The sequence below is a fragment of the Macrosteles quadrilineatus genome, unplaced genomic scaffold, assembly GCF_028750875.1.
Source record: "Macrosteles quadrilineatus isolate MER2022 unplaced genomic scaffold, UCM_ALF_1.0 Scaffold_9__3_contigs__length_116548681, whole genome shotgun sequence".
Classification (NCBI taxonomy): Eukaryota; Metazoa; Arthropoda; class Insecta; order Hemiptera; family Cicadellidae; genus Macrosteles; species Macrosteles quadrilineatus.
The window spans coordinates 38,439,838-38,467,768 of NW_026542602.1; the positions used below are offsets into that span (position 1 = coordinate 38,439,838).

Consider the following 27,931-nt stretch of genomic DNA (forward strand, 5'->3'; position numbering starts at 1 on the left):
AACATTGAACTCTGCTTCTGGTTCTTTGTGTATTTCTTAAGCAGCTTGTGGCAAGCTTAAGGTAAGCTAACTTCCGCCCCCTTTATTATTAAATGTAATTTACATAGTAAAATTTCATGAATACAGTTAATTGCAGATTCTGATAGCACTAGATAGCTGTCTGTCAGCTTTGGTCCCCGCTCTTATCAGTTAATAGTTTTATCTTACAATGGCGCTCCACCTCCATTTCCCATCTTGAAGTCAATTCTGCCTCCTATCCATCCATCTACTGTATTTTAAACAAGGGTGTCCCCAATTTCCTAGTAACCTTCCCTGCATAACCCATCATGCCCATGAAACAGTCTCTATGACAGAGTTTTTCAATTTTATGAACAAAATGTTAAGTTTCCCACCTGGCCTGTTGCTGTGTGAGGACTACACCGGAAGAGAACTGAAGTGGAGACACAAGAAAGTCAGCGTGAGCTACCACTCTATTGTCCACCACTACCTTCAGCCACCACACTCCTGGCAGTAGAGGAGTCTTCAGTGTGGGCTTTACATTGTATATCTGGAAAATTCACAACAGTGTTAGGGGGTAGACTTTTATGTAAACAAAATGTTTGTAAATGGGTAGCTGCCTCTTTTAACGTTGAATTTGTTCATCTACATTGGTTTGTACCACAGGTATCAGGCCGGTGCGTGAAATGCTAAGGTAATAAAATATATCTTTGATCTTTTCTTTACAGAATTCAAACTTTTGATGAGATTCAGAATCTGGTTTTTATATGCTCGCTGAAGACTTGCTTTTGTCACAGCTCGCTTTGCAGTCCCACCGACATCGTCACGCACATTCTTTCCATGGCATGATACAAAATTAGGCAAGGGCTGAGACGGTACAGTACAAGGATAAACTTTACTAGCCGGTACAGTACAAGGATGAAATTTACTAATAATTTAGAGTGGTAGGTAGCACTAGGATACGATCCAATGACATTGCCACCTTGTTTTTCTTTACATTCTGTTGTGCAGCCCACTAAACTACCGACCCCCCCCCCCCCCCATAACCAGCAGTAATCATCTAGTACATTATATTTTAATGTAGAATATTTTTCAGTGCCCAACATATCTTTTGATATGGACATTCCATATTTTCATTATAATAAATGTTACAATCATTGCATTAAGTTTCAAAAGAACAACATGAAGCCAACTTACCGCAGAAGTCTCATCCACACTGGCCTCTGATACGTCAGCCAAGACACCTGTCGGGTCGACCCAGAGCAGTGTTAGGTTCGCTCCACTAGAGCCACTCACCAATGTAACGGCCACACTAGGCTCCGACCAGACACCCAACACTCGGGCCAAGTTGCGGAACATCTGCTCCTTCTGGTCAAACTGGGAACTTACTACCAGCGCCTGTACATACAAGCATACACATTCTACATCTTTACAGCCAAAATCAGTTACCCATGTAGCAGCAAATTATAGGTTGAGATCACCTCTAAAGCCCCCCTACACGGATGAGCATGTTTGCGAGCCTGTTGGCAAACACGCTTGGCGTTTCCAACAGGCGGTCAAGCATGCTCTCGAATATGCTCGGTGATTCCAACAGACGATCGAGCATGCTAGTGAACATGCTCGCCGTCACCGCCCAATACTCTTGCTTCTCTTGCGCTGTGACAGTCGAGTTGTGTTAAAAATGGATGCTAACGCTGTTGTGGCTATTTGCGGGGGGTTTGTTTGTATGGAAGATGAGAAAAAACGCAAGCCACAAAAATATGGTGTAAGAATTGGCTTGGAAACAAAAACCACATGTTCAGTCACATGTCTCTGTTAGCAGAACTAGCATCAAACAAACCAAATGATTATAAAAATTATATGAGGATGACTGAAGACTGTTTCGAAGACGTTCTTGGACGTATTTTCCAAACATATTTACATGTACGCTCGCGAACATGTTGGTCGTCCCTACAGACGGGGAAGCATGTTTGTGTTGGGGCTCGGGCTCGCCGGTACGAAGGCTCGCAGATCCCAAACATGGGATAGCATGTTTGCGAGTTTAGAGTTAGAAAGGTAGCTGATTCCTAAAAGAAATAACCTCACTTGAAGCAAAACAATAGAGTAAGCAAATTCAAAATTGTAGCCTATGATCAATTATTAATTTATCCAAAACCATCTTTAATAAATGGTAAATTAATTTAGACCCAAATCTAACATGAAAAAAAAACACTTACACAAAAAATATTTATGTCTGGCACTATGAGGAACACTAATATTTGTTATGGTTTGTTTTAAAAGAGCTTCGTAAGCTTTTTTAAGTATTTAATTGATATTGATATGAGAGGAAAAACAGAAAAATCTATAAATTTGAACTAAGGAAAAAAAAATCTATTAAATTGTGTCTGTAGCAAAACGCTGCCATATTCTAATTGTATCGTATAGTAAAACATCAATATTATTGTATTTATATTAGGTGCACCAATTGCATCTACAATTCACGTAGCCATTGCTCAGCTTCCATTACCGCGATGAATGAATTGAACAGAATTTATTTGAATATATTATCAAGTACATTATAATTACACACATTAAAAAATTGTCACTAAATAAAAAGTCCAAGAACATTTTCAAGACAATTACCTTGATTCTCTGCGCAAACCCACTGTTGTGCAAGACAGTGAAATTGCTCTGAGGGCGAAACCATGTTTCTAACGTCATTAGGTTATCCTGTCCTTTAACCTTGGCTGAGTACTTAATTAAAGTGCCCTGTAAAATGACAAATCATTGTTATAGTAAATTAAATGCTGCAAGGATGTTTTTATAACTCCTGTCCTAGATCAATATAACCAAGCTTTCCCACTCCAATCCTGTACCAGAACAAACTTAGGAAACTAGGGGTCTGCTGGCCAGACTCTTTTTGCTTAAAGTCGGCTCAGGTCAGATGAGAAATTTTTTAGTTCGAAGTTGGGGTGAAATTGTGACTGTCTTCTGAGGTGAAGACAAAATCAAAAGCATCTTCTGTGGTGGATACAGTGAGAACAATCATCTTCTGCTGTCGCGAGAAAATCATAAATGTGTTCTGCGAATACAGCAAAATCTACATCTTCCATAGACAGGGTAAAATTGTAAATGTTTTTTTACAAACACAGCAAATTAGAGAACATTTTCATTGGTCACAGTGATTTGGTGAAAGTCTATTGCAGTCATGGCAACATCATCATCTCCCAAAATGACTTTAAAACCATAAACATCATCCGCGATTTTGGGGAAATCCTAAATTTTTTATTGACCATCTTTGAAGCTGCTTTCTGCAATAGCCAAAGTAAAAGCTCGACTTGGCTCTTCTCAACACCGGGCTTGACCCAAAAATTATTTCCTGTCCGAACTGACCCCTCTGGCCAACTGTTGATATTTCACACTTCAACCCTGTCCCAGGATAAACCAAGGAAACCTCCCTTAACTCCTGTCATAAACAAAACCAAGTAAGTTTCCACCCCAATACTGTCCCAGAAAAAAAGGTCTCTCAACTTGTCCTAAACAAAACCCAAGAACCATGAAAACATTCCTACTGTCATCCATTCCTTGAGCAATCTAAGAAAAATGGGTTCATGAGATGATAAGTTGTCCTATGACCGTACCTTGTAGTAGTCATTGTGTAGGTAGGAGGTGATCTCGTACACCTTGACTGCGGAGACGCTACAATGTACAGCAGAGTCGCTCAGATGTCTGGTGGCGTGACGTGTCAGTGAGGCAGCCATAGTGCCTAGAGTGTCATCATACTGCGGAGACACATCCTGGTAGTGGTACACACTCTCCCAGTAACTGTGCAGACTGGTCACATCTGTGCACACAAATGTTTGCTGTTAGCACTGTTGTGCACACTGCAATAGAACCACTGTAGCAACCTTGCTGGACAACATTGTGAAAAAATTGTTGTCAAATAAATAAGTTAAATTTATGTCCCATTCCTAGCACTAATATTTGTCAGTAATGTTAATTTTATTATTATGCAAACTCACTACTACCATGATACCTTGTATATGCCTAGTAACTAGAAGGGAGTAGGTAAGCTACCCAAAAATAACAGGAATAGCATTGCCGAGGAGCTGTCATAGTATACGTTTCAGCCGCTAGGCGTGTGTAGTGCAACTCACTTCCAGTCCAGTGCTGCTGCTGCAGTCCAGCTAGTTGGTTGTGTTTGTCTGTTGGCACCATTTTCTAAGGTTTTGTTTTTACGATGACACGTAAGAAAGTGAACACCTGTAAAGTTTTCTTTTGAGGGACAAAAATGCACTTAAAATGTTTTAATGATGAAAATAGCTAACAAAAATGACTGTGGTTATGACCCAAAGAAAAAGCAAAAGTCAAGTAAATGGAAGAAGCCTTTGTCACCCTGTACAAAAGAAATGCTGTCAGGTAAAATCAAACATCAGCACAACGCTATATATATTTTTTTTTTTGCCAAAGGCATTGTTCAATTAGAGTTTGTTCCCCCTATTTGTCCTATTTTACCTTCTAGTTGTCTATTAGAAATTTCATTGAAGTTTTACAAAGATGCAACAGTGTTTGACAAAAAAGACCCAACACGAAGCAGACAAGTGACTGGTTCTTCCATGATGTTCGCTTGTTTTGTACTAAAAACAAGATGGTTGTGCTACTCCATATTCCTTATTCCTTATTTACCTGATCTGGTTCCGAGCGATCTTTTTCTACTTCCATGGATAAAAAGAGGCATGAAAGGACAACAATTTTACACCATTGAAGATGTCAAGAAAAAATCCAGCGAGAAACAGGCAGCCATCTCAAAACATGGAAGTGTTTGAGTGGAAAAACCGTAAAGATAAGCCGGACAAGCGCTTAGCATCCAATGGAGAGTACTTTGAAGGGTAAGGTTGAAGTGTTGATAATTTGTAAAAATATATATAGATATATTTTGAATTCCAGTTTTTACCCCCTTGTATGTGATGGGTCAGCAAGGAAGAGGTTGTTTAAATAAAAAAAAAGGTTTAGCTCTTAGTAGTGCAACATTGCGACTTAGATACTAGAACCAAAATTCATATCTTACAGGCCTATAAATCATTTGATTTTTTATTATTATTGCCAACTATCCTACCAACTTAAATAACTCTAAAGGTACAATCAGATTTAAAAGAATGAATCCATCAGGTAACACTTTGTAGAAAACTGTTCATAAAAACTCCAATAAAAATAACGGAAAGTAAAAAAAAGAAACGTCTTTTAATACTTAAAACATATATTTACGCTTATACTGTTATTCACAAGACGGTAAATATACAAAAAAGATGGCAAGTGGTAATTGATTTCGATTGGACACTCCAATCATCATCAGACCCAATAGGCGAATGTATGTTTTAAGTGTTATAAGACGTTTCTTTTATTTACTTTCCGTAAATTTAATAACACATACAATGCTGATCAAGAAGTTATTTAATAAAAATAAGTTTTTAGTCAAAATATTTTGAGATTAAATTTCTTCTTTCATAAAAAACGGCTGAATGCTACCAACCTAAATATGGCCTTAAATTAGTAATGGCAGCCACTAATTTAACAAAAAAGCTAAGCAGTACTTGATTGTCAAAATTGAGAGCAACAGTAATATTACAATAAATTTGTACAACTACAGTTGTATTTAAGCTAGTTGGATGATCTCAACCACTTACTACTTGGATAAGGTCCATACAGCCATTCTTCCAGTTGGAATATGATTTCCTGGTTGACTATAGGCTCAAACTTTCTTGCAAAGAACAACGGCCTTGGATCAGTGCCCTGCAATCAAAAGAAAAGTGTTGGAAATTGATTTCAAGTTCTAACCAAGGCCAAACTGACGAGACAATTTATTGTATGCATCTTTCAAGTCACATTAAAAAAGATGGTAAGCAAGAAAAATCTTTTATACTGTACTACTCTGTGGGTCATTCAACTATAATAATTTATCAATAGCGAAATTGGCTACAGATGATCTAAACAGATAATAAGTCTACTTTAGTAACAAAAAGTAGTGAAGCGGCGTGAAAAGTCTTGTTTAGCTTTATTACTGACTAAGAGCAGCTATTTCTTTAGCAAGGATAATTTTTCTCAAATGATCAAGCTTGGTCCAATGACAAACCATCAAAAAGCTACTGAAATTTCCATAGTGGCTAGTAACAATTTAACACATGTTTTCCTAATACTAAAATGATTCACTCCATCGTACCTGTAACCTTAGCCAGTCCTCAGTCTTGAAGTTGTTGGGGCTACAGCCGCACCAGTCCACCACATGCTTGTACTGACACTTGCAGCCGAGCCGTCGCTTCCAGTTGGTCACATGCAGGTTGTTGTCCACATAACTGGCGCAGAACTCTGAGTTGCGCAGTGTCGTGTGGAAGAACGACTCCGCCGGTAGCAGTGTGTACTTGAACACCGTCAACAGACCGGAGATCAGGTCGTCCCTCGGCTCTCTGGTCAGGTAGGTGACAAACGGACGACTCAACGCCACCCAGTCACTGCCTGTTGAGTCATCAGGTCAAGATTTGAAATAAATTTTTTTAAATCATGCAACAATTCAAAATCAACTTTTTGTGACTTTTTCTAGTAAACCAAGGCCCAGTTCTTACCAATCACTGATAGTAATTTTCTTTGTAATAACAGATACAAATAACTACCTGTATTGAAGTCAAATAATAAGCAAACAAAAAATGTTGAAAGAATTTGTTCAACTAGAGGATTAGCGAATACAAGGAATTTGTCTAGACAAGATGGCGGCGGAGGCAAGTTGTTTATTTATTTCAAGATCTTTAATTCCCTGTTTTGAGTACTGAACAGTTCTCTTTTTGGTTTTTCTTTATTGAATTTTCAGCTTTCATAAACCAAGCTTTTCTTTGCAGGGACCTAATTTCAGAATATTTCTTAGTATATATATTTATATTTCTGAAATAAATTGATTTTATTTGATTTCAGCTTTGGTTGGATTTAAGTACTAATCTTATTACGTTTTAGGTAATTTCTCAACTGACGATAGAATCATGGGTTTTATATCCTAAATTGTTGTACAAAAACATTGTTTTTCACTAATCATGAAAAATTCCCACAACCCCCTTACAATAACACCACCAAAATTAACTACAAAAAAAGATTTCTGAGTACGTGAAGTGATTTTCAAATCTGAAAGTTGCTTGTTTGATTCCAACAGGGTAAATTCTAGACCTATTTTATTGCCATTGGGCTACAAATCAATGATTCTGTCAAACAAAAGGTAAATGTTACATTTTCACAGTACCAAGACCAGGGTTTCAACTGTTCCTGTACAAAAAATTAAAAAAATACTAATGATGTAAAAACACATGAAACACAAAAGACGTATATTTCAGACTCACCTCCATCCACCACCACTCCCCACGGCAGTCGTCTCTCTCCGGCCCTCCACATGTGTGCCTCACACTCCGCGAACGTCTTGTCCAGCCCCTGCTTCTGGATGAAGCGCTGCACTTCCCGTCCGTGAGACTTCACAAAGTTCAAATCTCTGTTGGACGTCAGGAATTCCACCAGTTGGGCATTTTTTCTGGAGAACAAAAACGGCTTTGGCCAATTGTGGTGGCAAAAATATGAAGATAAGAAGAAAAACAAGACTAGACTGAATGGTAAGTAAAACAAAGCACAAGGTAAAGCTGACAAAAATCTTGTTAAGTAAAGAATTAATTATATTCAATGTTTGAATTTGAGTCGAAGCAGAAACAAGCCACCCAAAAAAAGTTATTATTTTTGACAAATTTTACATTTTAGGTGAGTACAAAGATTTGTATTATTTTTATTTTGTCTTTTGGGAATAGATGCATTTTGTAAAGATTTAACAATCAAGATATTAATAACACAAGAAAAATAAAAATTACTTTATTCACGTGTAAAGATTTATATAAAATTCAGAGAAATTAAATCACATTGTAAAACTTCAATATAGTTCTTATGCAAAGCACATTACGAGCACCCAGATAAATTTTGTAGGTGTATAATTATTTATAGAAGGCTACAATCAAAACATGGAACACTTTATAATTAGTTCTTGATTTCATATTTTAAAACATGTAGTAAAAAAGGGCATGTCATAGATTTTTATAAACTTTTGTAGAACATGGTAGGGAACCATCGTAATGTTAGGTAAAGCAACCAACAACTTTATCACACAGTAGGCCTAACGCATCCAATCGCAGAAAGAGTGAAGCATTAAAATAAAACATAGGTGATTATTTATGAACAAACACCAATTTTCCGTCACCAGTTGAATCCCCAATTCCAACATATTTTTATCCAACCTCAAGCAGCATGACTATATAAACACTTACAGATATTACAATTGGTTTCTCATTTCTTCCACTTCATGTATCTTTTAGAAACCATAAGATTTTTGCCTAGGTCAAAATCATCAGACGTCTGTAAATTCAAATTTTACTTATCTCCCCATAATCATATAGAAAATTATTACGTATCAAACAATATGGTCAATATTACACTACCCATCTATGTGGCTGAAATAAGTGTTATATAAAATAAATTATCTAAAAGAATAAGAGTTAAAATGTACGTATTATTATTTGTAACCTGTGAAAATATCAGCTAATTAATAATAATTTGTGAGTAAAATGTTAATTTCTGTAACTTTTGTTAATTTTTGTAATGTTCTTGCGATTAAGAAAATCCATGTTTGGAGAGCATAAAATGAAATAAACAAAATGCATCATTATATTGCAATAAGCCTGATTAATCTGGTCAACAAACCTCACGAATCATAAAAAATTCAGGCCAATTACTTTGAACCTAAACAGATAGTAACCAGGGAACAACTCACAACAAACTGCCACTGGTCAGTAACGGTTGGCAATCAATAATGTGTATCAACTAGTCTTTAGTCAGTGATGGACAACTAGACGAAAAAGGTATAAGATTACTACAGTCAGTAACAGCTGACTACGTGAACAGGTGATATGATGGCATCAAGATTTAGCGATGGACTGGATAACTACATATTGTATCATTAGTCAATAAAAAATAAAAAATGGATAATTACAACAGAGACAGAAGGATCGGAGAAGGTTCTTTTGGGCTGGTATACTTAGTGGTAAGCAAGAAAACTGGAGCGAACTGTGTCGCAAAAGAAATAAACATTTCTAAAATGACACCAAAGGGAAGGGAAGAGGCGCTTCGTGAAGTGAGAGTGTTGATGAAGCTGCAGCACCCAAACATTATATCATACAAAGAGTCCTTTATTCAGAATGGGAATTTGTACATCATGACTGATTATTGTGAAGGAGGTGACTTGGCAAGTAGGATAAGAAGGAACTCTCTAAAATCATGCTACTTCACGGAAGAAGAAATCCTAGATTGGTTTGTGCAGATATGTCTGGCTCTGAAACACGTTCACGACCAGAAGATACTCCACAGAGACATCAAATGCCAGAACATTTTCTTGACGAGAAACAATATCGTTAAACTTGGTGATTTTGGAATTGCAAAAATCCTAGAAAATACGATGGAACTTGCAAAAACTTGTGTCGGTACACCGTACTACTTATCACCAGAAATATGTGAAAACAAACCTTACGATAGTAAAAGTGACATTTGGTCTTTGGGATGTGTACTGTACGAGTTGGCTACACTGCGGAAACCTTTTAGTGCAGGAAATGTGAAGAGTTTAGTGTTTAAGATTGTGAAAGGAACGTATCCTCCATTGCCACTGAGGTACAGCTTTGAATTTAGGAACCTCATGATTCATCTGTTTAAGGTAAATCCTAAAGAGAGGCCTTCAATAAACAATATTCTTGGCAGACCGTTTATTTCTAGACGATTAGACAAGTTCATGTCAAACATAATTGCAACCCATCTTGTGCTGAGGCAGAAAACTAAATCCCATAATTTGAACTCAGGAAGATTGAGGGGTGGAAATCAAAGTGCTAAGCTTCAACCTTTGAACAAACATTATGAAGAAGAAACAAAAGATACCACAACAAATCAAGCAAGTATGCAGAAACATGAAAATAATCGAGACTTATTCTTCAATCCACAGAAAATGTCAAGCAATGACATTGAAGAAACATTTAAATCTTCTTTGGGACCTCAACTTTTGTTCACTGAAATTCTTCAGAACAGGAAAATAATTTCCAAAGAACAAACACATGAAATCACCAATGAATCAGAAAAGAATCTTATAAATAAAATAAGACTAGAGAATTATAAGTCAAGATTTTACCACAGATCTTCAAAACAAAAAACAGTTCAAATGAAGCCCAAAAAGATGGAAATTTTTTCAACTAAAGACAGTGAACAAGTCATAGAAATGTTGAAAACAAAAGGTTGCAATGCTACTAATCCGCAAAAAGAGAAGAAGAGGATGAAGTGGAAAGATACTGAACAGAAAATTAATCTAAATGATATCAAACTGGAGATGACTGCGTCCAAAATGGAAGTCACATCGGCTGGAGACATAGTCACTGTTTTTGAGCCTTCTTGGAAAACGATAACTAAACTACAAGAATCTACACTTAACAAAACCTACACCATTATAAGCGTAGAAAACCTAGATGCTGAAGATTACGATAGTACAAAAGAAGTAGATGTCAACCGAAATTCACAAAGTCTTGATTTTAAAACAGGAACTGAACCAGAAATTGATGATTCAAGCGATGAGAAATGTGAGAACATTATAGGAGAATTTACTACACAAACAATTAATTTGCCTGATTTGATCATATTGCCACAAACATGTAACAGCCAAAAATATTGTGTAGGAAAGAACAGTAAACCACAGCTTGAAGTATTGAATGAAGAAAGTTTTGAGCTTGATGAACTTAAGGAAATGAATCTTGGAAGATCAAGATCAAACATTATTTTAACATCAGGTAAAGTATAAACCTTGTATAATTTTAATTCTTTATTTTTCAAAGTAAAAAAGGATGCAAATGCAGGTACAGTTTTTTTGTGTAAAAACATATTTAATAAATTACTTCACTCATACAGTATTATTTATGATGTTTTTGCCAACTAAGTACTGTAGGCACAATCAAAAATATGGTGAAAACTTGCAAGTGATTGTTGCAAAATCGGTTGCCCAATGTAGTAGGCTCACTCACAGAGGAGTAATTTAGGTTCAGAGGATACAAGCTTAAGGTTAACTGTGCACTTTTAGCTCATGGGGCAGAAATGCACTTCTAATGAGCAAGGAAGAGCCCGGGCGACGATAGCACAGTTGTTCAGCAGTTGTAGTACACATGGTCTTCCTACAGCGTGAGCACTGTACAACGTGATGGTGCGGGTGGAAAGGAGAGGGTGAGGGGACGAGGAACAGAATTTTCTCTAGGCACGAGTGACTGGGGCTAGACACCACTTAAGTGTACCATTAAATGTATTTTCTGTTTCTTACTTTGCTGTGGCTTACTAGAAGTTCATTGAACCGCATAATAAAAATAGAGGCTAAGGAATTTTTCAACAGGAATATAGTTCATCTAGCTTGCCTCGAGTCCAGAGGCTGATAGAAACACAATACAATAACACAAATCATAATACTGATATTTCATCCTTATTTAGGACTTCTACAAAAAGTAGGTTGAAGAGAAAATTGTTTTTAAGATTTTCTTTTCAATCCACTCTGAGGAAGTCCTACATCAGGATGAAATATCGGTGTTGTATTTCGTGTTGTTTTATTTTATTTTTTATTCTATTAGCCTCTAAACTCTTCTCAGGTACGCTAGCTGAAGTCTATTCCTTTGAAAAAATCTTTTACCGGCTAGTTGGTTTTCATTTGAAATATAACCTAGGAATATAAAGAAAGTTGAAAAACTGTGATTCCATTAATGGTATTAAACAATATATAAGTTGTTAAATTTACTTTCCAGATCTAGACTCCGAGTCCAGTACTGAATGTAAAATACTAGACTACAATGAAATTGAGAGCAGAAGAGCACAACTAGAAAACATCCTCGGCTTTGACACTTTTCTTAAAGGTAATATAACATTTTACTGAATACTATTAAATAAGAGTTTAAACCACCCATTTGAGTTTGGACTGCTCTCTCAAAGAGCGTTATTTGAATACACTGTACTTTGCCTCTCCTGAAAAATGCTACTGGAGTCAATGTAAAAAAGTTTACTAAATTTAACTAGAGACTGATTTTGATATCTATGTTGATGCTATTGGTTAAACTTAGGGTAAATATTTTGTAAAAAATGTTGGGTGTGATTTTTGATTTGACTATGCCTACTTTTTATAAATGTTAAAACTATGACTGTTTTAAAGGTAATACCTGTGTTTTTTGTTCACAGTGTATAATTTACTCCAAAACTACAAGTTAAAAGAAGCTGAAGAAATTCTTCAAGAAAAATGTTCGTACATTGCAAGCATCCAACAGCTGATAGAGGCGGATTTAAATTTCCACTAGTTTTCTTATAACAGACATGTAGGGTAGGAAATGTTTATAATCTCAATTCTTGATGCATTATGAACTGTATATATATATATTGGATATATGTAAAAAACAGAATAGAATTTGATTTATGATATCTTAAAAAAGTTCACAATTTTCTTGGCAAATATTAAGTTGAAATATTGAAATATTATTAATTTCAGTAATATTAAATAGCTTGAAGTAATCATATTTGTTGTGGATTGGGCAAATTTTAAATGGATTTGGTTTCTTTAAGCAAGCGATTGTAGATCCTCATTCAGAACCTACAAACTAAACATGCTTTTACAGCGGTACTTAAAAGGCTTAAGTCTATTTCTGAGTTGAGTTTAACATTGAAAAAATAGTTTTTTAAACAACATTTTCCAATTCTCTATTAAGAAATATTAACCAACTTGTAAACAAACATTCGTGGAGCAAACTTACTTGACAGGGAAGTCTGATTCGCTGAGGTTGATGACAAAGTCCCACTCCCAATCAGCATCTACCAGCTCACGCATGCTCTCTAGCAACATCGTGAGTAGACTAGCTCCTCCCCAGATAGTAGAGTGTCGTCTGCGAGACAGTCTTACATTGCTGAGCTGCATCTCTAGCGCCAACAGTTCACGGAACATGTAGTCTTGTCTCTGTCAGGACAATACAATCTACATCAGCTGATTATAAAATCCGTTTGATTTTTATTACATACTAGCTGTGTGCCCGTTCTACGCAAGGGGATCTTATGGTAGTCAGTTGAAACCTTCTTATATTAATATTAAGAACAGCAGTTAGTTTGCATATTTGCAGATATGCTGGCAAAACTATTATATATAAACCTTCGCAAATACAGTATCTGACAGTTCAAGCCAAAATAAATGCTTCGCAATTAAATGTCACCCGGATCGTTATGGTCCATATGTCCAATGATTGAACTAAAAAATGTTTTATAGATCCATGAAGCGTTGCCCTAAAGTAGGCCTATAATTGAAAGTTACTTTCCACATCGGTTAACTTAAACGTATTTAAAGTACTACCTCAACCTCACCATTTAACACTTTATTCCGGTTGAAATTTTCAGTATCAAAGGTGCTCTTGTTCATTCCGTGAAACACTGAGAAATAAGGACATTAATGCGTTACCAACAGACATACACACAACAATCCAAAAAAGGCCACAAACTATTGATACATAAACAATATAAAGGCGTAAACAATTCATGATGGTTTGCCCAACAAATGTTTTACTCAAATAGGTTATCATTTTCTTAGCATACCGGGTAAGCTAAGATTTGGAATCCAGACAGAAAAAAGCTAAACTTATACAGAGTTAAGACATCACTTAAATTGAATACGGACGGCTCTAATAAATAAGGTGCAACACCAACGATAACTAATTTGTAAACTACAGTGATGTGTTGGTACCTACGTAAAAATGATTCTAGCAGCTACCAACGGTTCTAAGGAAAAGAACCAGTACTTACGTAAGAACCTACCTAAGAACTATAGTACATCCGACCAATTAAATACATTAATATCTAGTCCCGAGGTTATTGATCTCTTACTTTTGGATTTTCTCGTAAAAAGTTATAGCGTAAACTTATCGGTGTCAGTTTGAAAAAAAAAAAACAACCTTACCCAAACAACTTTTTGTTATTTAATAGATTACGCATTCTCTAAACAATGATTAGTATATCTATTAACATTAGAAGGAAATGTGACGAAAATCACACAATGTTGGGGTTTTGGTCATTTGTATATATTTCTTAAGTAGGTAGGCCATGTATTCTATGGAAAAGTACCGGTATCAAGGATCGTCGTCAAAAAGGTTGTTATGAATAAATAAGTAGGCTTACGTACCCAAGATATGAGCTATGGGCCTATTGGCTGTATGGTCCAGCGATTGCATCACACGGTGAGTAGAAACAGAAAGTGACACATTGGAAAAGCGAGTTTAGCACTTCCTCTGTTAAACCTCTGTTACAATCACCCACTGCAGTTGTGATTTTTTACTTTACACTTTACACAACCGCCATTGAAGCGCCGTCAATGAGTGGAAACCTTTTTTGTAAGCTATTGGCGACGATCATTTCAGTGTCCAGCCCTATACAACACTGATTCAAGGTCTTCTTTCTGGTTGTCAAAACTCAAGAAACATTTTATACTCAAAGAATTTCTGGTTCCGATTTGGACGATGTCTAGTTATTTAATTTCATTTACGGTTACACTATTAGACTATATTATTGCACTTGCGATTAATTAAATCCGTTATGTAAGAAAAACGTTTTTAATCTCACTTGGTTGGGATTTGCTTTCAAAACGTGATTCGAAATGGTTGCGGTATTTGTAAACAACATTTGTAAACATATCATTGACAGCTAGAAAAAATAATCTTGATCCGAACAGCTGTTCGGTATTTCATAGACGATTATGTGATAAAAATTGAACGAAAATTTGACAAAAATCGCACAATACTGCATTTTTGAACGTCCGTAATTTTATTTACAAAGTAGTGAGGCTATATTTAAATCACTAAAGACACTCTCGCCAATCCAGTGAATACATTAAAATGACTTGTATCTTGATAGGTACTCTGGTTTTCACGGAGAAGATTGCGTAAAATGCCATCTTGAGTGTTACAGACAAAGGGAAAGACAGACAGACAGACAGACAGACAGACAGAAATAGAGATAAGACTCGTTTCTGCTTCTTTAATGTATAAAACGTAAAAATAACCTAAAAGTATATAATTCTGAGCAAAGTACAGACAAAACTCTAATTTTATTTATATAGATTTATACTGAATTTTATAATAATGGAAGGAAATCGTAGACATGTAGGCCTATGTTTTTAACCTCTCAAACACAACAAGCAATGCTCCCCTGGTATTGAATTGTTAATTGAGAATACTGTAAATTACAACAGTATCTAGTTTTTTATCAGTAACTAGACATTTAGGCTACTGTCAATCCTATCATCTGGTCTAGGCCTATATCAATTTTTTGTTATTATTACAATACTTAATGACATTTAGGCCTAAGTTAATCCTAACTAGACTAGATATAAAAGGCGCAAGAGGGTAGTTATACGAAACTATCCACAAGAAGGAAACTATGCAACAGAGGGCTTATTGGGATTTAAATACTCTAACAGGTGATAAGTCAATGGACCACTCAATACATCACTGAAGCTTACTTACCGCATCAACATGAATGTAGAAGTAGTGGTCGCGATGGAAGAGAGCCTTGATAAGTCTATAGACCTGTCGCACAGCTCGGCCGTTGAGAGTGAGTAGGAAGGCAACTCTGACGGGTCGAGACACGCCCTCACTGCCCTCCGCCCTCTCTCCCTCCCCGTCACGCCGCAGTTCACTGGGTGGCTGGGCACTAAACTCTGCAAACAAGAGTCGAGTTCAGTATTGAGAAAGAAGAATGCAGCCAATAAGTCAAACTATTAATATTTCCTCGATGCGTCTTGCCATTTATTTTTGAACACTGCAGTATACATCCCATCATCTATATAAAACCAGCTGTAATTAATTTTAAAAAAGAAATTGAATGAACCACTCGTGGGTGCGCTACTGTCTAAAATTCTATTTTCTCAATTAGTTTGCGTTACCGATATAGTTGATGTTATGTAATAGATGCTAGTCCTATCAGTTGACTTAAAAGACATGTGTTCAACAGAATCAGTTTGATCAGCACAATCTTTAGATAGCTAAATTCAACTACATCCAATTCAACTTTAGACTGTAGATAACTTTAATATTGGGTTGGAATGTCTGGTTCTTTGAAGAGTCTAAGCTCTCACCCCCTCTTTGTAAGTAGCATTGTAGTTGCCCCATACTGTAAGGTTCTCAAGACAGTCATTAAGCTGTGGTTCAATGTTCTCTGTATTTTGTTTCTGAGGGATAACTCGCCCTATACCTCTATGTAAACAGGGTGGTACACCTCCACAGTGATCTCTTCACTGGAAGACACCTTTCATTTGTTCGATGTAGAGATTCCATGACCTCTACTATGCTAGTACCCTTACAAATTTCAGGTCTACAACATGTAAGATGTAAAATGTAGGCCTAGATATGTTCTAGTTACTCACTAGCTATCCCTGTCTGGTAGACATTCATGGTGTAGTACCCTCCACAAGCTTCCCTAGGGTCCCCGGGACACTTCATGTTACACGACGAGTCTGGGAGTCGAGCAGTGGACAGCGGCTCGTCGTTGCCGCAGAAACACTCATTGCTAGCAACAAAACACACATCACTGTCAGCAATGTAAAACATGACTACATCTCAGCTTGTCAAAGACAATCCCAAAACTTTAATGAAATACATAGCCTAATACAAAAACAAATTAGTTTTAGATTAGGATTTATTTTCCAAATTATATTTTAAATTTCACCGACTTCGGCCCTCAATTGAAAATTTTATTCAAAAAGATTTTCTTGGCAAATCAAAATTGAGCTGCAGTACTGGTTATGTTACTGAAACTTAGTGAATTGAGTGTCACTTGCCATAAGAACAACAACTAAACAAGATTTTGCTGGAGTGTGTGGTATCGATTGATGGGTGACTTACACATACTGCACTCCGGCGTAGGGAAAGCCAGACTGAAGGCACAAGTTGATACAGTTTTGAGGAGAGTTGGTTGTCTTCAGATTGGTATAGTAGCCAGACAACAGACGGAAGGCTTTCTCGTCCTTGTAACATCCCAGCAATTTTCCTGCTTCCATTCCTAAGGAAGAGAATGTCCAGAAATTAAATTGTTTGACAAGGGAACCTGTTTACAAATAACTGTACCTACTCAAAAATTCAAAACATAGTACTGTACACCTTTTTTCTTCGAAGGGTTGGCACTTAACTGACTGCATCCTATTCAACCTCTGTGTAACAGGTAAGTTAGTATGAATTATTTTAATTTTAGTGTGTTAATTTCTGTCTCGCCTATTGGGAAGACTAAGAACCCACTTAACAGTTAAGAGTTCTCTTCATTTCCTAAAAACTTAAAACTTATTTTAGCCTAGAGCCTTTTATCAAAAATACTTACATGACTTCAAATAAAGGTTTATGTTAACCTTCCTCCAATGGAAATGGAGCACATCAGGTAGAATGTCAGATACTGTACTTACAAAATGCAAAATACAGATATTAACATTCTACAAATCCCTCAATGCGGAGTTCATCAGAAAGTTTAAAATATCAATACGGTACAGTAATAACATGAAACATAACATAAGCACACAAAACTTGTAATACTGGTCAAGCAAATGCTGATTGTCCACAAGACACAACACTAGTAGAAAATAATTCTTTTAAGATATGCTCCTTTTTCCGCAACACAAAAAAGATGATTTTACTGGTCAAGCAAATGCTGATAGTCTACAAGACACAACACTAGTAGAAAATAATTCTTTTAAGATATGCTCCTTTTTCCGTAACACAAAAAAGATGTTTTCTATAGACACCACAGTAAATTGTTCAAATAGGAACACAGGTAACGTTTCAAACCATTATTTGAGAACATGTTTATACATCTCGTAGCGGATGAACAACTTAAAGGCTATAAACATAATCAGCTGTAGTATTTACCATTGTTGGGACACAGGTGTGGAAGTTGATGGGGATACAAGTCTCCTTGCAGGTTAAGGCACGTGATGTTGGCCAAGAGCTGTTTGCAGTGTTGCGTCTTTGCGCGATGTATGGCTGACACAGCCTCCCGACCTGTGATCTCACACATTGGCACGAAATCCAGCTCTTCCAGCCGAAGACTAAATGTTTTATTGCTGCTATAAAAGAGAAGGTTAAATAAACTTTTGTCTCATTTTGTGCTTAAGACAAGCTTAGATAGGCCTACTGTATTTGTTAACGTTTAGTGTTCTTGAAAATATCAATTAACTCAGCCTAAGTCAATTAATTTTGGTTTGGATGAAAGTTAAAATTATTGGCCTGTTATGTTCATTTTTAATAACATTTGAAAATCCAATATTTGACAAAGTACGGTATTTACATTTCTCAAGATAATTCTCCCTACCAGAGAAACATCATGACTTTATCAAACGATGCATTTGGTGTGTGAATTTTAGCTGATCATGGTTACAGAAACGAACCACGCCTGCTGTTCATCCTGCTCAATTATTTCAACTGGATAATCTCACACTCGTGTGCGGCTTACGCTTTTCTCAAATTTACGGTTTTGCAGCATCATGTGAATCTTAACACAGCATATACCTTTGTGGTTGGCTATATGAAACAGCTGATCTTAGTAACTAAGCTACACACAGAACATTACACTCCATTCCACACTCATCCTTCAATTATATTTGGGTTAAAATGACGCAACATAGGTGAGGTCCACATATGAATGATTGATAATTGATATGTTAAGTTGAGGTACCGGTATATAGTTTTTATTAATATAGGCATAGATAAAACATACTCCCTTAGTAGATTTGTCATCCTTATGGAACAGCTGAAGCCAATTTTATTGTTATTTCTGTACGTCCAACTGTAGAGATCTTGTTTTGTTTACAATTTGTTTCAAGTTATTTCAATAATTTAAAACCTCATTTAACCGAATAAAACAATATAATTATAAACAATAACTGGTCTCCTAGTTATATAACCAAATAGTAAAGCACAAATCATGAAAATAACCCTAAAATAATAGAAACAAAATTTTGTCTACCCCAGCGATCAGTGTGGACATACATGAACTAGACACAAAAAACAAGTTTCAAAATTTACAATAGGATGAGGAGTCTACTTGTGTTGCTTAGTCTATGATATAGGCTATTATGGGTAGGGTTAACAATTTGGCTGCATAATCTGCAGATTCTGGTAGGCCCACGGTTTGCTTGTGTCGCTTTATGTGCCAGAGAAATAATTGCACCCCCTCCCCTGGGTGCCCTGACAAAAATATAAAACCTCTTACGCCCCTATGCCTTGACCCATTCATTAAAGCAGCCCTAGATTCTGGATACACAAAAAAAGTTGTTTTATTTTATGTACCCTAACAGCCGGTATATCCTTTAACATTTCATTAGTTAACATAGTTGATAATCATGTACCGTATTGACCCAATTCAAGACCACTCAAAATTTTTAGGTTTAATCATAGATGAAAATCTGGCATGGGATAATCATATTAACAATCTTATTAGAATAACATCCGGTAGGCCTACCCTTTACGCATTGAGAAAAATTGCTACATCATGTAATATTGAAACGTTAAAAGCAGTCTATTATGCATTAATTCATTCACATGTTGCCTATGGCGTCTGTGTCTATGGATCTACCACAAAAAAAAACATGGACAGAGTTTTGCTCCAGCAAAAAAGGGCATTGAGGATAATGTTGAATTTAAGATCAACGACCTCGGTAATGCAAGTCTTTTGTATACATAAAATATTCACAGTCTACAGTCTTTTCATTTATGAGTCAATTAAATTTGTTTTGATGAATGATAAAATTGCAATAGGTAACCATATTCATAAATATAACACAAGATCACACCGATTGGTAGAGCAACACAATTTGGAATTTTATAAGAAAATACCCCCGCCGCAGCAAACCTGCCGACTAAGCGAATTTCCATTTGTCTGAATTGATTTTCAGTTAAATTATATTTTAATAACATTAGGTTTAACGAGTACCTAGGTTTGCTGCTACAAGGAAACAAATAAAGTGTGTTTTTGAGTAGGCCTAAAATATTGATAGCTTAGTACAAAATAAATAAATTTGACAAGTTTGATCAAAATATATTCATAAACAAGCAAACTACAACATTTGACAATATTCTCCATAAGAATAACATGGGAATTTTAAATTTACAATTTTTTAAATTTTCTCCGTTACTAATAATTTAACAAAAATACTTTTATATACTAGATTATTTGTTTTTTTAAGCCCTTTTTTAAAAAGGTCTAAACAGAAATTGGGAAATTTTGTGTTTTGAGGGGCAAAAGTGAGAAAAACCAATTTTTACCCCATAAAACCCCCCGTAAAGCCCCGTTCCCGTGGTCCGATCGTGCTGGTTCGCGAACTCATTCAAGTTTATCCCGCTTTACACCTTTAAACCAAATTTCATCAAAATCGGACAAAAATTACTCAAGTTATCGCGTTCACGGACGTATATATATATATAAGTCTATATATATATATAAGTCTATATTGTATATATATATATAAATACATATATAAAAATTTGAACGAATAGTGTTTTTGGCCTCTGGGGACATCAAAATGAAAAAGTAAATCGGTCCCGGGTCTAGGTCTTACCGTGCCACCTACGGTAATAGCTACTTCCCTATAGGGAAATTCGCTAAAAACTAGTTATTTAGGAAACAAATTTTTACATCACCTTCCAGAAACTTTAAAATTGGAGAAAAATCCAAATAAATTTTTAAAATCATTAAACAGATTTTTAATTGAATCAGCATTTTACTCCATTCAAGATTTTTTTTTGTAATTGAAACTCACTAAAAAAACTATACTGTAAATCCCTAGTTTTAGCGATCTAGATAAGAAAACTTATGTTGACACAATTTCATGTACCAATCTGTGCATTTTATGAAATAAAGAAGTTGATTGATTGATTGATTGATAGTTTACCATACTGTAAATTTTACTAAATGTATGAATCCAATAAAACGTTGGAGTTACTTCTATTAGGTAGGAATTGTGAACTTACCGGTGTGTGGCATCTGGACTGTGAGAATCTGTTTTTGATTTTGCAGGCACTTTGTTTCTATTTTTACTTTCAGTTTTATCAGGTGGAACTTTTAATCTCGTTTCGACTGCATTACTGTTTCCGGGGCTGTCATCTTCATCATCATCTAACCCTTCTTTAAACCTCCTTGAAGACTCTACGTCATTTCGATCATCAAATAGCTAAAATTTAAAGAGAATGCAAAATCAGAAATGTAGGCCTATTCTGTAAGTTAGTACGAAATTGTAAACGGTTTAAAATAGCATTAATATGGTATCCAGATGGACGACATGGTGTGTGTATCAAGGGGTCTAAATGCTACTAAACCTACCATGTTCGATAGGTTTTCACTAACGGGTGGGTGGTCATAGGCACATGGAACTTTGGAAGTATTATATGTAATGCAATATTTTCCGACTTTGTAGCTCACATACATATGATGCAGTAATCAAGTAACTTTTAAGTATGAACTGCATTGTTCATGCACAAGTGCATCATCATATGAAAACATTTTTTTAAGTTGGGCTAGTAATTTTCTATTTTATTAGACAAATTGTAGCCTACTTTTATATATTCATTGGCATAGAAAATGCATATTGTAGGCTAAACCTGACCAAATAAGTTAATTGACTTGGTAAATTATTTACTTGATATATCGTCCTCGCTTCAAGTTTTGGCTTAAGTTAGTTTGCATTATTTTGCCTAAGCACAATTCATGATTCCATGGCAATGTTTATGCAAGTATGAGGAGGGTAGCAAATCACAAAAGGCCAATGCTAGGTCTATTAAGTCGTAAGTTCAGCATTAACTTAAGTTATCTGCTTCTTCCCCCGATAACGGATCAATAGTCTATTCGGGGGAATAATCCCTCTTAAGTTACTTACGATGTAGGTAGCTTATAGTAATGATTGTTTTTATTTTACGGAATAAATAGTTTTGACTTGACTTGGACTTGTTCTTTAAAACAAGTTGAATGTGCACACAACTTATGTTAAAGAGGGAAGTGGTATTTTAGGCTAAAGCTCTTGTGTAGCCTAGATAGCCCTAACATTTAAGACCATCGTTGATTACAAATGGATGTCTATTCAATTCAATTCATTTATTTCCACGGTAACACCATTTTTACAAGAGGTACAGTAAGTAGTAGCTATCAAACTCAAATTTAACAACAAATAAAGGCTATTCTGAATAAATTACAATAACAAGAACAAGAAAAACATAACAATGAAGATGGAAACCATGATAAACTTTTTAAAACAATAACAAAACAAGACTTAACAAAACAATAAATACACGGTTTGGAATCCTCTAAGCAAGACTTACATGACAAAAACAGATATAAATACTAAAGTGACAAAAATAAATAGCTGATCGAAGGTTGAACACAGTGCCGTTAACATGATGTAAGCATTAACTACAAATTATTTACAGAGAAGAGGCGACACAGATTGGAGCGGAAAGCAGCCACGCTGGAACGGTGAAAATCCAACACTGCGCCGACCTCGTTGCCGACCCGCAAAAGGCGAGGGATAGTGCTTCGCTGTAAATATACAGTATTGTAGTGCCTCCGCTCAAACGTATCCTTGGATCTTGTGCGGACAGGAACGTGGAATGGTATTCCTCCCAAAAGCTCAGGGCAGTCGATATTTCCACTTACAATCTTCATAAGAAACAGAGCGTCCGAAATTTTCCTCCGATCTTCCAAGCAGCATAGATTAAACTGAGATCTGATGAGATTCACGGGAGCATCAAGGTAGCGATATCCCATTCTGCAGCCAAGGACCCTAATGAAACGAACTTGAACTCTCTCCAGCGAAGATATGAGTCCAGTCTGATATGGAGCCCAGACAGGAGAGTTGTATTCGAGGGTGGGACGAACCAGTGCACGAAAAAGCAACACCAAGGCATTAATGGAGAGTCCTCGAGTGAAGCGGAAGAGAAAGCCCAGAGTGGAACTTGATTTGTGGCAAATTTGTTGGATATGCTCTCCTGGATGAAGTGTTGGAGTAGTTATTATGCCGAGATCTTTATACCTCCAAACTCTACGCAGAGGGTCGTCCCCAAGAAAATAGCCATGCTCATGAGTGTTCTGACTGCGAGAAAAGGACATAACGACACATTTAGAGGTGTTCAGACTCATTGAATTGTCAATGCACCAATTCATCACTGCATTTATTGATGACTGAAGACGAGTGAAGTCTTGAGCACTGTATTATTAGCTGTCTATTAGCCTACTCAGTAAGCCAACAGTAACCTACCTACCTATAACAAATCTTTGACTAAACTTCTCTTTGGTTGGTCAAGTGATTTTTGATTCTCCAAAAAAGGGCTTTAAGAGCTATGACAGGGACGCACCCTGATCATTGCAAACCTCTTTTTATAGATCTGCAAATTCAAACTGCAGTAAATTTGTTCATTTATGATCTGATTGTTTATATATTAAAAAACCCTGAATATCTTCAATTTAATAATCACAGTCACAACACTCGTTTTAAAAATACTGCGCTGTTAGAATCCCATCGTCTTAGTAAAACTAGTAATTGCCACATAATTTTATCAATTAAAGTGTATAATTCAGTAAAAAATAATATAAATTTTCATTCAATTAACAAATTTAAGGCTATGTTTTATAATTATCTACTTCAGAACCCTTTTTATAGTCTGGATGATTATTTTAAACTGGGAGAAATTGTCCTTTAGTTTGGTTTTAATTTCAGTTAAGAATGTGAATGGATTTGAATGTTGATTGTAATATTTGGCCTGTAAGAGTATTTTATTGTTTATTTTAAGACTTGGTTTGAAAACTGCAAATAGACTTTGTCAATGATATGTAAATGTATCCTTATGGCAAATAAAGATTGATTGATTGATTGAGTTTGGTGTCATGGAAAGACAAACAGAAATCGGTAAAAATGTACAAATCTCGTTTTCAAATATTAAAATATAGACAAATAGAGATGTAATAAGTTAACACTTACAATTAGCAGTTGTGCTTTCATTAATAATTAAATTGAACGGTGGTAAAAGGGTAATTTTACAGTAGCCTACGGTAGCCTATGCTCAGATTGATGTTAGGCCTAATTGTGGACTGGTAGAAAATAGGGTTAAGACTGGCATTCAAATTTCAAAATATTAATTTATATTATTTAGGCCTAACAACATCTTCACTTTAAACCCTACCTTAGTCTATTAAGTTAGTAAGAGTTAGATTTTAGGCCCTTAGGTTTTCTACCATTGACTGGCTTATTTTATTACCAACTGCCTGATGGATTAGTTATGATGACTTAATCAGTTCTGATAATGATTAGGATGGTTAAAAAATAATATAATGTGGACATTATCAATGACAAAATACTACTACAACTAGGACTAGGCCTAGTAACACTCAAATCAAGTAAGAGAAAACTAACCTCCAAAGGAGCCTTTTTGCTAATAATATATTTCCCAAGAATTTTTCCATCATCTGCATGAATTGTAAAAAATATATAAGCTAGGAAGACTTGAATAACGCATATAACACATCCACCTAAACAAAATATTCTATATCTTCGGATCCACCTGACATCAAGTTCTTTAGTGGTAGCCATGTTGTGTTATTCATTTATTTTTTGTTTATAATTGTTTATAACCTCTCATTTTATTTTTTTATTCTGTTTCAAATATGTTCTGCTACAGCTAAATCCAGGCCTTAAGGGATTTTAATCTAGTAGGCCTAAAAACTTCTAGAGCTAGTACTATATGAAAGATAAATTACTAGTTATTTTATTACAATATAGCAGCCGACAAAAAGTATCACATTTTACGTGCGTGTTCTCAGTGTATTGTTGACCATATCAAAAATCATATCCTAAATTTGAGAAGGCTAGACCAGAGACAGATATAATTTTTCGTTTTAATGACCTCAGAAGCCAAAAACACCATCCTTTCAAATCTGTACACCTTGGGCATCTATAATAATTAAGGAGAGAGCACACTAATAATAATAATAAGAATACACATGTTGCAACGAAACCAGCCCCATCAGAACATTTAGATCGGAACGCGGATTGCGGACCGTGGCGTAAGAGTGGCAAAAGCAACCGTTGTTATATATCATGGGACAAAGTGATTGCTATTTGCCAATTTAATGGTAATACCCTGGACCCGGGACCTACTTTTTTCATTTTGATGTCCCCAAACACGGCTGGATTTGTCCTTTCTTTCTCTACTAGTGTAACCCAAATAACCTCCAAATTTTATCAATCCTTTTAACATCATTAATTGTCACTATAAAATCTCAACACTAACTAAAGTAAAATGACAAAACCACATTACAATAAATCAGGGTTTCTTATCTTATCATTAGGCCTACTTTTGAAATTATTTTCATCCTCCTTATCTTAACTGATCTAAAAAATAAAACATTCGATTTTTTATTTCTGAGATACCGATTAATTTAATTTGATTATACTTAAAAATAAATGAATTTTTTATGGTTTTTCTACATCATTATTTATTGAACCAATAATATTTTTTGCTATAAGAATCAAAATGCTTTGGTTGATTATTGTTAGGTACTATCAAATGAACTGAATATAAAGGTACCTGTCCTACTTTGTTTGAAAATTTCACATTTATTTATTTATTTATTCATACCAACGGTCAAACCAATACATAAATATGACAAAACAAAACATTATAGACTTAAGTTAAAATGGACATTTTTGAAGCAATTTAAGCCAACTTGAAGTAATCAATAAATAGATTAACAATAAGACAACAAAAAGATTAAGATATAACAAGATGTAGGACATAAAAAGATATAAGATACAACAAGATTTAAGACATAACAAGATATACAATATATCAGGATATAGATATAACAAAATATAGATATAACAAGCAACAACAGTACCTATAAATAGGAAATGAATATAACAAAATATAATAAATAACAATATAAATATGATATGTAACAATAAAGCAAGAAAAACAAACAATATTATTCAATGTATGAGGAACGCATGCTGCTAACAAGTTTTTTCTTGAACGTTTCATTGTTCATGCTGAACAGATCCAATTGACCGGGTAGGTTGTTTGCCAGACGTTGCAGACGAGGAATTGCACTGTGGTACATGTACTGTGTTGAGTACTGCCGCCGACTGCCGCCTCGCAAACAGCTGGGTATGGCGAAGGCTACGTGAAGTGCGGAAGTCTAGTTCCAAGAGCAGGTTGGGAGCATCAAAATGGAGGATGTGACCAACTTCTTAAAGAACAAGACATCATTAACCTCACGTCTGGTAGAAAGAGGCAACAGGTTCAACTGGAGTTGCAGATCATGAACAGGAACAGCACGGTATTGCATCCCCAAACGTAGACCAACCAGGCGAAGAAAACGGCTTTGAGTGTTTTCCAGCCTGGCGATCTGACCAAACTGGTATGGATTCCAAACTGTGGAAGAAAATTCAAGTATGGGTCTGACAAGATGGATATAAAGAGTTACCATCAGTGCCGATACTGAAAATCTGTCATGACTGACCCTGGTGATGAAATTAAGTGCTGAGTTGGCCTTCTTGCAAATATAGTTAATGTGCTCTTGAGGATTGAGGTCAGGAGAGAGTATGATGCCTAAGTCTTTGACCTTTGAAGAACGTTGAAGCTGCTGATCTGCAAGTTTATACAGATGAATAATAGGATTATTATAGATCTGGTGAAGGTTACCACCGAGCACTTTGAGACATTTAATTCATCTGGCACCACACTGACAGTAAATCAATACTATTCTGTAGAGCCTCACAGTCTCTCACATGAGAAATCTCTCTGAAGATCTTGGCATCATCAGCAAAAAGCAGTACATTTGAACCCAAATGCTGAACCAAATCATTGATGAATATGGTGAACAAGGCCGGGCCCAGAAGCGATCCCTGAGGAACCCCGGAAATAGCAGGAAACAGTTGAGACAAAGAGCCAGCCACTCGCACCTGAAGAAACAGATCCTGGAGGTAGCTCTCTAACCAAATTGGGGTCCATTTATTCCAGTGGCTCTAAGTTTAGCAATCAAATGTTTGTGGCTAACTCGGTCAAAGGCCTTGGAGAAATCCGTGTAAACAGCGTCAATCTCGTGGGAATTTAAGAAGGCTGTAGTAACATTACTCTGGAAGGACAAGAGGTTCGTAGTGGTTGAGCGTCCCTTCATAAATCCATGTTGTTATGCATTAATCACACTCTTCAGAGCGAATGACAATCTCTTCAGCACAAGCGATTCAAAAATCTTTGCCAATGTGGACTGAATTACAATAGGGCGATAGTTCTTGACATCAGCAGGAGATTTGGACTTAAAAATTGGTGTTACATAACCATTCTTAAGATTTGAGGGAAAGACACCAGCAGCCATGAGCGAGTTGAAATATATGGTGATATGAGGTGATAAAACACTGCTACAGAACCTCAAGACCAGTGGTGATATGTCGTCGGGTCCAGCACCTTTCCTTGTATCAAGTGAATTCAGCTCATCCTCCACCTCCGAACAGCTAACATAACATGACGAGATTGAGGTGATTGCATTTAGCTCATAATCTGGTGGGGTATAGATGACGGAGACTTATAAACGGAGGCGAAAAATTTGGCAAAAAGATTGGAGATATCCTGGTGACTATCAGCAACTTCAGCATCCAACTTCATTCTTGAAGGCAGGGAGGGCAGTTTCTTGGTAGAATTCACACAACTCCAGAAGGCATGAATATTGGCTTTTATAGATGAATCAACATAGTCTCGATGTAAGCTGAGTAGCATTCCCTCGTTATCCTCTTGCATATAGTTCGAACACCGCGAAACTGGAGATATGTTCG

At 35.9% G+C, this 27,931-nt stretch overlaps 1 protein-coding gene across 2 annotated transcripts in view; it reads right to left on the minus strand.

The window, feature by feature from the left end:
- LOC129002387 (xylosyltransferase oxt-like) overlaps window positions 1–24,692 on the minus strand; it is a 40,411-nt gene extending 15,719 nt beyond the window's left edge. Inside the window, exons 1-14 of one of the 2 annotated variants that reach the window (XM_054430138.1) lie at window positions 24,515–24,692; window positions 21,087–21,286; window positions 17,988–18,181; window positions 16,977–17,133; window positions 16,499–16,641; window positions 15,600–15,793; window positions 12,852–13,051; window positions 7,353–7,537; window positions 6,194–6,486; window positions 5,661–5,766; window positions 3,618–3,820; window positions 2,620–2,745; window positions 1,195–1,395; window positions 393–547 (exon numbers count right to left, since the gene is read on the minus strand). In XM_054430138.1, coding sequence (XP_054286113.1) covers window positions 393–547; window positions 1,195–1,395; window positions 2,620–2,745; window positions 3,618–3,820; window positions 5,661–5,766; window positions 6,194–6,486; window positions 7,353–7,537; window positions 12,852–13,051; window positions 15,600–15,793; window positions 16,499–16,641; window positions 16,977–17,133; window positions 17,988–18,181; window positions 21,087–21,286; window positions 24,515–24,691 — 2,534 coding nt within the window. In that variant the 5' untranslated portion in view covers window position 24,692. Of the gene's footprint in view, window positions 1–392; window positions 548–1,194; window positions 1,396–2,619; window positions 2,746–3,617; window positions 3,821–5,660; window positions 5,767–6,193; window positions 6,487–7,352; window positions 7,538–12,851; window positions 13,052–15,599; window positions 15,794–16,498; window positions 16,642–16,976; window positions 17,134–17,987; window positions 18,185–21,086; window positions 21,287–24,514 lie in introns of both variants that reach the window. The other variant, XM_054430137.1, reaches the window with a different exon arrangement.
- Between the last annotated feature and the right edge of the window lie 3,239 nt (window positions 24,693–27,931).